This window comes from Bombus pascuorum, chromosome 7 (genome assembly GCF_905332965.1).
Source record: "Bombus pascuorum chromosome 7, iyBomPasc1.1, whole genome shotgun sequence".
NCBI classification, from domain to species: Eukaryota; Metazoa; Arthropoda; class Insecta; order Hymenoptera; family Apidae; genus Bombus; species Bombus pascuorum.
Window position 1 is genome coordinate 13,148,947 of NC_083494.1, and position 14,733 is coordinate 13,163,679.

The 14,733-nt window shown below is 39.9% G+C and overlaps 1 protein-coding gene across 1 annotated transcript in view; it reads right to left on the minus strand.

Annotated features, from left to right (window-relative positions):
- Positions 1–1,619: 1,619 nt before the first annotated feature.
- Positions 1,620–14,733, minus strand: part of LOC132908715 (probable serine/threonine-protein kinase dyrk2) — a gene marked incomplete at its 5' end in the record, with an annotated part of 181,767 nt that continues 168,653 nt past the window's right edge. Inside the window, 2 exons of the mRNA XM_060962976.1 lie at positions 1,620–3,198; positions 9,625–9,924. Of these exons, the coding sequence (XP_060818959.1) occupies positions 2,851–3,198; positions 9,625–9,924 (648 nt within the window). The remainder of the gene's footprint in view (positions 3,199–9,624; positions 9,925–14,733) is intronic.

Below are 14,733 nucleotides of genomic sequence, written 5' to 3' on the forward strand. Positions count from 1 at the left end.
CACGCTTACTCTCTTCATGTTCATCTATGTTATATTAAAATATTAAAATATTAAAATAAAGTTTAATAATAAAATAAAATGTACTCAGATTTTCGTCTCTCTCCTATAACGTACTTTTAATAAAAATGATACGACACGTAGAGGATAATATCTAAATAGACGAGTTATTTTACCCAAAAAATTTGCAATCTGAATAACGAGTGAACTTTCTTGTCTTCCCCGGTTAATAGGTTAATAGTTAATCGTCTAACGATACACCTAACGCACCATTAGGCATATCTAAATCTAAACAAGTTACCGTAAACCCTAACCGTTCTTTCGAGGCAATCTCCACGGCGATCTAAATGGAAACTTTTGTTGGTTTTTTTCGTGGCAGTTGAAAGAAAACGGGGAAACGAAGCCGGTCGTCGACTCTCGGTTCGTCGTCAAGGCAGATCTCGTCCTATTTTCATTTCTTCTTTTCTTTCGAAAAACTGAAGCCTTATCTATCTGAATAATAATAAAGTAGCGTTTATATCAGACATCGTGCGAGCCATTCGAAACACGGCGAGACGCGGTAGCAGTACGTTCTTCGAGCATCGCGAGGCTCCCTTCGATTTCTCTTCTATTTTTCTATCTCTTTACAACCTCTTCGTCCACGACTCGCGATCATCCCATTCCAATTCTTTCATCTTCCACTCGTTACCAATCACTAAAACGTGAATACCGATCTGTTCTTTCAAAAATATCCCGAAAGCTTCGATCAAGCGTTCTCTTCCCTCTTTCTGTACGGAGAGAAAAAAGAAAGAAGTTGGATAATCGACGAAGTCATCATTTTTTTTTTCTTTCGCCCTCTCTATTCATTTGTTTCCCGATCATAGAAATCGAAGGATCGATCGTGATGCTCGAGAGCGATTTTCTTCTTTTTTGTCAATGTTTTGTTTCTTTTTTTTTTTTCATTCTTTCTTTCTTTTGTTCTTTCACATTCAGAAGAAATGTCACAGAGGCCTCGTCGAAAAGCGTAACGCGTGTCTCATGGCGATTTCGTACGGCCCGTCTAACTCGTGTTTATGCGTGGTGTAAAGGTTTATTACTTTTTAATCAAGTATATAGAGCATATCATTTTTAGTCGTAATAATTATATCGATATTGAACTACCTAACCTAATATTTACAGAGTTTCTTCTTCATCATCATCATCTTTTTGTTTTTTTTTTTTTATTAACGCTCTTGGCACTACTTTTCCTCTCTCTGGTTTCCTTTCATTCGTTTCTTTTTTTTTTCTTCTTTTTTTCATTTACACACAGCCTTCCATAGAATCGCGCCGCATCAGTCATTCAGAAAATCCCTTTCCTTTTCGCCCTTCGCGTCACGCGTTCCTCTCAATGATATTACCACGCTCTTCCTCCCTTTCTTCGATCCTCTATCTTTCTCCGTTTCTTCTGTCACTTCTGGACCCGTTTTTCACACGAATACGTGCTCCACGCATACACACGTACCATACATACATACAGACATACATACATACACAGAAACGCAAACAATTGACGCGAATCATTCACACGCGGATACATTCATTTTATTCTAGCGTGTGTCACGGCGTTGTCCGCTTCTCCACGTTTTCTCCGCTTCGTCGTGTGCCTCGCTCTCTACAAAGACACGCTCCATCGCGAATTATCGCCAATAAATAATTTACTAAGTCTTTTTCGCAGCGAAACGAAACTCGATGATGAGAAATATCGTCCCGTTGGTCTGTGGTTTCGCGTTTTGGGTCGGCAGCAAACGGGCAGCAAACTCTGTCGGCTTCTAATTGCTACATCGTGTATTTTTCATGGCCAGCTTCCTATCACGTACATTGCTTCATGGTGTCTCGTGTTTTCCCCCCAGGAACAAAACGTGTCACTCTCTGCGTTACTTGTGGCTGGTGCTGCTTTACGGATCGTACCTTTGCGTCTATTCTTTCTTAAATTCTTCATAGGCCTCTCTTAGTCTTTTTCTTTTCTCTATCGTCCCTCTTTATCTCCATTCTTATCCGTTCCTTGCTTTCGTACACGCCTCGATCGATTCGTTTGGTGCCTCAACGGCCCACCCTCAATTCACCCTTATCCAATCTCATTAGCTGCGTTAATAAACTAACCTTGTCTCTAAATAACTTTGGAATCGTCTGAGATCTAGGCTAGAGACTGGCCGATGTATCGCAAGGTATCGAGCACCGGAAGCACCGAAGGGAACAGACCCACGAAAGCAGCACTCTTCCTCTCTTCTTCTTTCTCTCTCTTCATCTTCATCAGCCCCCGGGCGAGGACGCTGTTCCAAAAAAAAAAAAACCAAGCTGAAGGACCATCCAAAGCTGTGCAGTCCAAAGGAGGATCTACAGCTGCGGCGGTGGTACAAGTAGGATGTTGCAGGAGGAGGATCGTTGTATGAAATTCTTCTCTTCATCGTCTCTTCTCCTCTCTCAGGTGGTAGCGTTTTTTATCTGTCGACGAGATTCTCCGCGCAGCCGATCCACGACCGTAGTAACAACGTGGTACACGTATTCGTCAGCTGGCCGAACCCGTACGAACGTTTCTCCTGCGAGTCAGTCTTGAGGGATCCTCGACGGGTCGAGAATTCTCGAGGAGGGCAGAACAAGTACGACGACCTTGCTGGCAGTGTCAGAGGCAACAGCAGCGTCCTTGTGCCGTGTGTCGTCGACCCGTTCCTCTGTCTTTTCTTCTCGTTGTCCCGCCACGATTTTTGGAATGGCTCGTCGCCTCTTCCACGAGATCCTCCGTCGTCCGTCGACCTCGAGGAACTCGCTGCTATTCGACGTCGTTGAACTTGTTTGCTGCGTGACCTCAAGCGCTCTTCTTCTTGGCCGTGCCTCGGATCAGACGCGATGTTTCTGATGTTGTTGTTCTTGTTGCTGACTCTCGTCGGTCTCGCAGGGAACCATCGTTAGGCTGGACAGGTTGCTCAAGTTGCTACTAGATTCGGAATAACTGGACAAGGTAGGTCGTCTGGGCGGCGGCGGCACCACTACGGCAGGCGTTGAGCTCCCAGGACTAGGGAACTTCCGGAACACCCTCAACAAGGAACTGCCGGCGCTGTGGCACCGAACTATACGATCCGGCGCGTCCAGCAACGCGGACTGGCTTCGATAAGGCGGAGGGCTCTCGCTGTCGAACACCGTCCGGTTTGGTGGTGGTCGCACACACTTCTGGTAAATCTCGCTCTCCTGAAAATCGAACATTTCAGCTTTAACGTACGTCTCCGCTTCGATTTATTCGTATTTTGAGGAAAATTATTTAAACAATAGGATTTAAATAGAGACACCTGTCTCATCGGTTAAATATTACAATAGGTAGATGCACTTTGCATATTTTATATATTTTAGTGTATCTTTCGCAAGTGTTTCATACATGTAATCCGATCTTACGAGGTAGATTTTTGAAAATTTCGGAAGCACACGGCGACGAGACGAAATGGATAGATAATTGAAAGTATAAAGTAACGTTTTAACAAAATCGGATAGAATGAAACTTTGAAAGAATCAGTGGAACTGAACTCGACAATTTGCAGTCCAATCTTTCAAACGTATCATATACGTACGGATAAACAAAAATTTCAATCCCAACGCTCAAACACGATCGATCTTTCGGAAATCCTTTTGGAAAAATTAAGTAAATGCTTGTCGGCGACCCAAACATCCATCCATCAAGAAGGAAAGGAAAAAGTAAAAAAAAATTCATATTTGGTTTTCGCGAAAGTGGTGCACGACACTGTGAGCAGAGTATCGTAAACAACCCTTCGACATACAGCGTGACCAGAGGCGACGTTTTCGTTTGGATATAAACGTAGCGGGGCTGTGAAACGTTTATTTCGCGGCAGTTCGCCAAAAATCGAAAACCGATTTCATCTGCGCGTTTCGTTCGCGATCGTGACACCAGTCAATCGAGTGAAATATCTATATCTCGAACGGTCGTCGACATTCGATTCGTAAAATGATGGCACGCTTCTACGAGAAGAGCAAAACAAATTTCACGTACAAAATATTCGGAGAGGCGGAAAAGAATTTTACAAGTTAGAAGATACAAGCTATGAATGTTAATAAATTCTTTTAGTATAAATATAACAGTACATAGAGACGTTTTGGTAATAAAACGACTGAAATTTAAAAATTAAAAATTGAGAAGCTCGATAAATTATTGCAAGTATTGCAATGGCAATTTGTAAATTAGTATCGCAACTATGAAGCCACTGAAAAATTTTTTATTTTTCTATGGTTGTAACTTACACGCAGCTTGTACCTACGTACGTGAGAATTGAAAGTTGTGATCGTACTTAGACCGATATAATATGCCACATGTTGCACAATCTGAAGAAAGCCATACTTTCGAAAACTCTTTTTGTTGAACGATCTTTATGAGAACAACATCGTCGCAACTTTTCTAATTATAAATTACTCGATCACTGTTTCGCATAAAATCCTACAAATCTTCAAATTCAAGTCCATAATCTACAACTTGTAACTCGTCAATGTATTCATATTTTTATATATCGTAAATTATTACGTGAGAGGAAAGGATTTCGACGCGAAGACACCCGAACAGAGAAAGAGCGGGGGAGATAGAGCAACGTGTTAGGTTGTTTTCTTTTACAAACCTGTCTTTTACAACAATGCGTCTTTATACAAAACACGAAACCCGGTCTGTCAAACGTTCTGGCCTTTATCTTAATAGAAGAAAACTGATCGTACGCTATTCGATAAAATAATATAAAACAAATTATTTCCTTATGAAACGGAAGAAAGTTCTGGGACAACCTAATACTTAGGTACACGCGTTTACACGCGTAAAATTTCTAAGATTCTAACTCGCGACCTTCGAACAGCGCCGAGAAGATGAGCGCTTCTGCTCGATCGGCCGGCATCTGGAACTCCAGAAGCCTCGACGAGGGTAGAATTCGAATCTTCGTCGGACACCTCCTTCGTGGCGCGGCGAGCACGCGCGTGACCTTCAGCGAAAATGGCACGAGACCCGCGGTCACTCGATCGTCTGCGAGCCTCCGAACCAACGATATTTCCGGTGACCCGGCTAGTTAACCCTATCGAGGCCGTGGTTCATCGCGCTGATTTATACAAAATCATATTTTATATCTACTCGTAAATATTTTTAAACGAGCACGTTGCACAATTTGACGATAAAAGAATTTTATGTACATTTTTATGCGCTATACGTGCTGATACATCAGTGAATATATGTACATATCTAATAGATTTTTGTACATCTATGTATTTATGCATCAACGAATATTGTGCAAATTTTTATTTGCGTAAGATTCGTGTATTTGTTTATCTGTTTGCGTATTAGCGAATATTTTTATATATCTCTGTAAAGAATTCGTAATATCCTATTATTTGTAGTCTGATTGAATAATCCTGAACTAAAAATAAAACCTAGCTAAAAGTTTGTTCCGTTCACTAGAGGTTCTATGCTCTGTATATTAAATACGTATTATATATCGTTGCACGTTACAATGCGACATTTACAACCTATAAATTATCGATCACAAACTTTTATCTTTCTCTCCTGCAATTTAATTTACCAGCAAAAACAGGATAATCCGTAATAAAATCCCTGATATCTTGAAATCTCCATCTTCTTCTAGACGCTATCCTGCCTCGATAAATCTCCTTAAGAAGGAACATTATTTGTTTTCAATGCGCAAGATCTTCACTCCCCCCGAATATTTTCTTCCAGACGTTACACAAATTCGCTTCTTCGCACACGCAATAAACATTTTCTCGACAAATTAAACCTCCATCTTCCTCTGTGTATTTTTCCTCCAAGATTCAAGCTCATACTCAAGCCTTATACGTACGCACGTATACACGTTCAGATTCTCCGGTTATCGCTGGCGCAAACCTTTCAAACGTAATATCACCCACCGCCTTCGCGTCTGGTAACATTTAATATCGGCATATTAATGGCATTAAACCGTGGGGGAGCAATTTTAGCCGATTAGTCGACTGGCTGGATCCAGACGTTTCGCCAACCGGCACCGTTTTCATTTGCCGAACGTGCGGCTCGATTAGCCGGTCGCTAATAAGCGCATTTTCGAGTAGCACCGACCGCGTGGGTAATAACGCGTGTAAAAACGGATAAATTTTCCACGGTCCGTGTCCCCCAGATAAAATCTACGTTCCCTCGTCCAAGTCGCGGCTTTTCACTTACCGATGTTTCTTCTCTCTCGTCTTGATTGGCTCGAGTAAAATGACTTGGGTCGATATAAATGGCTGGTGCGTTTCTTCGGTGTCGAGTACGAGACTCGTGCTACGTATTCGTTAAACGCGTACACCCTCTACCAGTGAATTCTGTTTTCGCCTGCGTGTTTAACAGCGTGGACGTACGTAGACGGTGTTATTAAAGCGTGCATACACGGTAATTAGCTATGCTGATTACGATGTTTAAGAATTAGTATTTATGACGCGTGATCAAGAGACGCGAACCGTTCCTCGTTGAAGACAGCGTTTGTTCGTTTCCAAGTTACATCGTTTCGTTAAGAACGATTCGAATTTCGCGCCTTTTCTAGCTAGTCTTCTCAGATCGCAATTTTATTTGTTTTGAGTGAGATGCTTCGGTTTGATGTGTAAGGCCTTTTGGTCCTGCTGTTAAATTTTTTTTTTTTTATTTTATTTTGGTTATTTTACAATTTGTCCTTGCGGACATTTGGTAAAGTGTTATATCTTGTTGGTGAAGAAAAAAAAATATAAATAAAAAATAATGTAGCATGTGGGCGGCTACCCTCAGCGGGGTACCAGCTTCGTTTTTTTTTTTTTTTTTTTCTAAGTTATATCTTTTATGAGGTCTATTGGGTGCTGTTAAATAGCTAGATCTTATCAGTAAACATGAGAATAAAATGTATATTTAAATAAACAGCAGATGTTCACGCAAATTCATATTTTTACGAACATAATTAAATGCAAAAGCGAAACTTAAATAATACGTTAATAATAAGTACTGAATTTGCAACATTTTGCAGATATTGCATACGCTCTGTATATGTTGAATAGCTGTCATTTATTTTTAAAAGATAACGATATAAGGATAACAGTGACACTGTACTTGTAAGAAATTTGTTCTTACGTTTATCCAACGAATATAATCAAGGAATATCGTTTCGTGAATAAAACCTGGGACACCGTGTATAGCAATGATGTTTGCAAGTTTCTGTAAACAGGTTTCTGTCCCGACAAAGTGTATCATTATATTTTTGCAATTTGATGGGGGAAACGCGTCTAATTTGCATCGTAATAGGCGAAGATGCATGAAAAATTGTTTGTAAAATGCTTTTTACACGTCCTCCGATCTTAGGATTATCATAACTGTTTCGGATACTGCGATATTATCCAACGTTTTCCGTTGCTCGATGTAGCTCGTTATCCTGGATCATACTCGGCTAACTTTGGCTAATTAGCTTCGTGTCTTATAATTTCAGAATGTTGTGCTGCAAATTGATCGTGCATAATTTCAAGCACTTTTTATATTTAACATAATTGTAATCTCTTCTCGTGATTTTCACGTTACCCTCGTACATACGTATACTTCTAATCTATGTACATTGTTACGACCGTTCGTGGAGAGACGCGGTCGCGAGGAAAACGCGTCAGCGAGAGGCGTAAATTCTCGCTACGATTCGTGTAATCGACGCCGCGAAGTAGTCGTTCCCCGTGTTTCGATTAGGATAACCGGGGTAGTTTAATGAATTTAACACTGTGTTAACAGTGTTAAAATATCGTCTATATTCAACAATTAGTCATACAATAATACGAGCGTCACAATTATTTGGCGATACGTACAATTAATGTGTTACAGAGAGATTCTACAAATTGTAAAATAACCAAAATAAAATAAAAAAAAAAAAAAAACACCCGAATCAGCTGGCAGCTGAAACGTGCAACATAACAAATATCGCAAGAAGACTAAAAAGGAAACACCCAATAGACCTCATAAAAGATATAACTTAGAAAAAAAAACGAAGCTGGCACCCCGCTGGGGGTAGCCGCCCACATGCTATATTATTTTTTCATTCATATTTTTTTTTTTTTTATTCTTCACCAACAAGATATAACACTTTACCAAATGTCCGCAAGGACAAATTGTAAAATAACCAAAATAAAAAAAAAAAAAAAAAAAAAAGAGATTCTACCCGACTTTACGATATTTCTCAACGAATTAGTTAGACCAAGCGACTTTATTCGTCAGAGCTTTCGATGTATGCAGTTATACCTTACAAACTGATTGATTTACGGGTAGAGTCGTTGTTCGACGTGTTGATTGCTTGGACGATGAGAACGAACTAACTCGAAAGTGACGATGCTGTGTCGGAGGAGAGCTAAGGAAGGGTGTGTCTAACACACGGAATCATCGGATTTGTTGATGACATGTTTTTGCCGGAAAAGTAAGGGTAATAGATATTGTTTCTATTGGCTACTAAAATTGTCGATGGACTAGGGAGGGTCTTAACCACCCTTGAAGGAAAGCTGGGAGTAGGAAGCATCGCACGTGTGCAAAATTAACTTTCACGTGTTTTCCAGATGCGAACCAGAAACCTTAGAAAACGCTTTCGTGAAAAGGCCTTTGTTTGATACGAAGGACTTTCGCTAGAGTTTTCTGAGATTTATGGTTAGTCCGCGAGCGTCTTCAGGAATACGCAATAAGGATGTGCGGACATCTGGCTGCCATACGTCCGCGATGTGAGGTCCGGTTCAGGTAGAGAGTCGGCCGCCGTAACATACACGTAACACGTTTGCATCGATCACCTATAAGCTTCGAGCGTAATCAATAATTCGTTCGACATCTTTCGTTTGCCATTTATATTTTTCTTCTTTCATTTATCAGGTATCAAAAATACGTCTATAAAATGGAAGGAAGATTTCCGTGGATTTTTCTACAACGATCGACTTATCGACAATATCAGCAAATTGACAAGTTACAAGTTGTCCTGCAGATTATAGGTTTCTCTGTTACGATTTAACAATCTGTCAGCGAATACAATACAATCAAATAATCTCAATACTCGGTGTAAATTATTTCTTTTAATTAAATACATTTTATCTCATATTTACCACACGTGCATTTTATATATTAGCTACTTTCGCGTATGTCCTTCTACTTCTATCAGATTCCCTCAATTTTCAGTCCAAGCTAACTGTCGTAAGATTGAAAAATTGTATGAGCGACACCACAAAGCGTCATGAGTAGACTGTACGTATTCATACAAGCCATAACTTTGTACGAAACAAAGATTTGTTGCATTGTTATCGTATACGTATTCTTCTCTCTTAATTTCTCGCGAACGAAGAAACGTCAACTCGGTCTAACTACTAAATCGTAATGTACAAAAATTTCATTGTCTAAAAGCAACCTCAATCAAAATTCGATACACGATTTCCCTAAACAGCGTCGGCTTCTGTACCACCAACCGCTATATGTATATTCTCACAGCTTTCAAACGCAAACAGAACACCGCAAACTTGCCGAGCTACGAAGGGAGAGAGTTTAATTCGGCCAGTCTGCGTCGAAACTAGCCACCTAAACCCGCAGCAGCGAGAATAATAAAGAGAAACCCGTTAAATATTGAAAGACAGTGGGAAACTCACCTGCTCCGGGTCGCGCAGGTGAAGGGCGGTATGTGCTCCGTAAGGACGTTCCTCGCCGTCTGGAAGTTGCAGCCGCGGGGGTAGATCGAGGGCGAGGTCCTGCCGGACACTTCCAGATCGGATCGCCCGGTCTCTCGCTGCGGCGACCATCGCTTCCTGTATCCCGTCAGTGGCTCCTTCGCCGCCGCCGCCACCTCCGCCCATCACGTCACCACCACAGTTTGGCTCACCCTCTAGTCCATCGCCGAGGCCACCATGACCGCTGTTGCCTACGTTCATTCCTGGGCTCACCGACAGCATCTATAGATCGACGAAGACTCTGATTAGTTCACTTTTATATAGAACGTTCCAACAATCATAAAGGGCAAACGATATTATAGAAACTTTCGATGCTTTTCGAACAAAACTCGTACGATATTATAATTGTTTGTTCGACCAGTCGCAGGGAGACGTAAATTCCCGTTACGATTAGAATAATCGACGCCACGAACAGATCGATCCTCTGCGTTATACTAACAGGTTATAATATATATTTCTAACAACTATATACAGAAGATAATTATGCTGCTGTGTAAGATATACCAACAAAATATATGAACGATGTAGATTATCGATGCTGAGATGTTGAGATGTTGTAGCTCAAGTCCAGAAATCGACTGAAGTTCGTTCTCGTGTTATTACGAAGGAAAGCTCGGTGTGGGTGTGTTTATTGTATGAAGACAGTGGATTCGTTGCTCACATTTTTCGTTAGGAAAGTGAGGGTAACGATCCGCAATGCCTATTGGTTATAGCCAACGTCAATGAGATTCCTTCAAATTAAAAGAATTATGTTGAAAAGATTAACGGCTCCTTAGTTTATTATTAGTTACCAATGAGGCCTTTATGGGTCCCTTATGGGTCCTTAGGTTCATCGAGGATCTGAATAACGGTACGTGGGCCTATGACGGCCAGACAATGAGAATGATACGGTAGATTGTGAGTTAGAATTTCCCAGGTAACTTTCCCAGGTAACGCAATAACACCCTTTAATTTTCCTTCGTAAAACGAGCCATAACCGATAAGAATCCTAAAAGTATGCACATCACGAACGTTAGTAGCACGAAAGCTTGTCGTACAGTGCACATCCCCGTTCCATAAATTCAATTCTCCCGCCAATTAATAATATATCAACCACCTGCGATAGCCGCCAGCAAACGCGTTACGAAATAACCAGAGGGACGCGTTTAATGTGGTACGGGGGTGAGCCATTTCGACAGTTGAATATCGTGGTTTTATGGGAAGGGAATTAGCGAATTTAAATTGTTGGCCGATAATGTAGCGTAGATACACGAATGAGTAAGAAAGTTCGAAAATTCGTGAGTCGTGTGAGGACACATAAGTCATAGGACGAGTCATAGACGAGGACGACTCATGTTGTTGTTGCACCTCGGATTACGGACACTGCTTAGACACACATAAATGAAGCTGGATTTTCTTTAGCCAACAACAATGCCGAAGTTGAGGGCAACCGTCTTTCCAAAACGAATTTGAATCTTCCGACTCCCCCCGACCAGTACATATAAACGGACACGATCACGAGCGACGTTATTATTTATCGAGTTGATTTAGCGAGCGAGTTTAGGTGTAATAGGAGTAAACGTTTAGTGCGATTCTGCGATCCAAAACACAACATCCCTCATCCGCCACAGTCGTATCTTAATAATTTTCCGAAAGAAGCTAAACGAACGTGATGACGTTATCTGTTTTTTGGAAAGAAAAACCAGTTTGAATTAGTCATTAGGAAATATCTTCAAGCAGGGAGTTATCGAAAGTTTCACGTATCCACGCTATTCGTTACAAACACTCGTTTTTTCCAATATTACAGGAACAAGGAAAGACGTAAAATTCGCCTGAGCAAACACACATAGTAAAATGCCAAAATCTGTCTGAAATTTCTCAAGGTTTACTAAAATACTAAAATATCACGAATTAAGGAGTTGCCGAACTTCGAGTATCAAATCAGAGCTATGAAAATGACGGACTTTGGATCTTCTTCTCTTACGATAAGCGTAATTATTATAAGAAAGAAGCAACTACTTTTGCTAAAATTAATATCGATTTTTATTTAGACAGAGACACGGATCTACTCGGTTTAATTCATAGCGTTTGAATTATAGTGATTGATACAGGTATACAATATTTAATTACGTATTACAGGCTGGTAGTTTCAGTGTTAACTTTGATCGTCTCGACTTTACTGAGACTTCTTTTTCGAAACGCACACCACGCTATCGTCCACATATACGAAGGATATTAAATCGAAGAGCGTCTTCCGGCGTCGGTTTACGATCGACACGATCGTATCCATGGAATAAGAAACGATACGAACGCAATCCGAATCGAACCGTGCATTGCCTCGGATCATCCAACACGTTTGTCGCGAATAAAATTTTCAAAGAACCGGTCTTCGATTTATCGTCAGGATTGAAAATTTCGAATCGATCGGTCGTAAAACGAACACACCGCTATTGTAACGATCGGTGGCGATGGGAAATGACAAGTTATGGTCGATCATTAAATACGTCGATGCGGAAATCTTGGTTGAAAATGTCAAATTTTCGTCGACGGGATAAATTCATGGAATTCGACGGGTTGCCATGTGAAATTTAACAAATCTATGGAATTCGGTGTGAATTTTTATGCCTTTGTACAGGGACTTTTATTTCTTCCAACACTTTCGTTCCTTCTTTCTTCACTTCGAAGCGGAATAATTCAACTCTGCTGTCGATTTTTAAATAAATTGCAACTCGAATTACAAGATTGCGACTCTACGAGCCAACTCTTTGTGAAATAAAATCGGCACGTTGACGCAGATTTACGATAAGTAGATACCATTTACGATGTGAATTATAAAATTGTAATCTCTCGTATGGGAAATGTTTTTCTTGATTATTCTTTTAGAACTTGCACCTCTTGAACCTTGCTCTTGAAGCGAAACAATAGCTTCGATATTGCAATACATATTTTTGTTCATCGCACAATCGCAATCAGAAAATTTCAAACAAAACTCGAATAACCAGCCACTTTACGATAACACGATTAATCTTACGATTCATGCGTAATGTAGGTACGAAAATTTCGATCAAAATCTATACCATCTTTCGACTCGTTGCAGCTGCACTTTTTTCCTTTCTCACTATGGTCAGCGTTAATTCACGTTTTCCTAGTTTAATCGTACATTCCGTGCGTTTTGTTTTTTAACAGCGTCCAACGTTAATTCGCCACGCGAGATTTTCATTTATTAATTTAATCGGCTTCGAATCGTAACGAACGTCGGTCGCTAAAGCAACGAACGCTAGCAGAGGTAAAAGAGAGAGAGAAAGAGAGAGAAAATGGAGGCACAGGCAAAAAGCCTCGCGTTTTCTCTTTTACTGAAACCACGATTAATCCTTTTCCGCGTCGACCATGTCGAATTCGTCGGGCTCGTTATCGATGTTCGATTTCACGCGGCACCGACAGGTAATTTCCACGGAAAGATCTCGGGTGAACAATACCCGCGCAATATTTCCACGTAGAATAGTTTCGAATGATCGACGTGATCGAGATTCGGTCCTTCTTGGTGCTAAAAAAAATTCCAACATCGAAGATCTCTTTTGCGTGAATTTTTGTACAGTAATTATTGATTTTCTCACGTCTGTTCCATCAGTTTTTTTTTTTAATTATTCCGCGATATTTTTGGTGTTAAAATTTTATAGTGGAAAGAATATAGGTTTATTTATAGTGGAAAAAATTGTCAAGAATTGAAAAGTTTAATCAGGCAATCTAATCATAAAGAATTCAAAGGATTAATCGTGAAAGATTGAACAGCAACGAAAAATGTGGTTTTTTGCTTTTTAAAATTATTGCAGAAATTTATCTACTAGCAAAAGTACTTTAATAGTTGATCATTTATAAACTATAGAGTATGTTAATTAATTATGAATAACAGAGAAATGTGTTCTCGAAGGGTTTTCTGAAGAAGAAAAAGCGAAGCGTTAAAATTCGAGATTAGTTTTATTAAAATAAGAATACATTTATCGTTTAGTTAAGAAAAGATCGTTATGGCCTTATAAATTATTACATGCAATTTCCTCTGATTAAAATTGTTTAAATTAACAGCATTTAAATTTCTTTCTCAACAGCATATTTACGTGTGTGTTGGTTGTAATTCGAGTTCTTCATGGGACCAACAGGTATACAATTTCATGGACTACAGCAAACAGTCGAACCGAGTTTCGATCGGATGCATACGTGTTCAAACTAACTTTAAAATCGCTGTCGAAATGGAAATTCTACGCGAAATGAATGCAATTCACGATACCAATTCTCTTCCAGTTATAATCACTTTATACCTCGAAACGAACGTTTTGATCGTTATAGCGGTTACTTCCCCGTTCCATTCGATTCATACAAATTGGATGATATCCAAAATTATTCGAAATTTCAATTCGGAATTTTCTATTATATTATATAAACGAGACATCGTGTTCTCGAAAGTTATGTTTAGAGCAACATGTGTTCTAAATGTTGTTCCTCCGCAAATAAATATTCACCTAGCAGACTATCCTGTACCTTGAACTTGAGCCCATTCTATGTGCCAAAGTTTTCCAAAGTCGAGCCAAGAATCCTGCGTCATCGCGCGACCAGACCATCATCGAATCACAAAAATTTCGTTTCATCGTCGTGTGATCGTACGTACCTAGTCTCTATGTACTATTTTCTACTTCTTCGTAGTTTAATACGCACAATAGCTAAAAAAGTCACATATTTACACGCCATTGTATTTACTCTATCGTCGTTTGATAGTTTGATTCCATTTGATAATACTTTCAAGCGATTGCAAAATCTTGATACTATACGAATGAAATATAAGATCCGATAATGTTACATAAGATCTGAAAAGCAACTAAAGTACAAATAGTTGCTGTAGCCACTTTAAACAGACAACAATAGGTAATTAAATAAGAAGAACATTAATTCGTGAGGATCAATTGATCGAAGATCTTCCTCTTCCTTTCCAACTTTTAGATCCATCGTGGTGGATCGCAATGCAAGTTACGTCATTAGCGCAGTAACTACCCTAATGGTTAC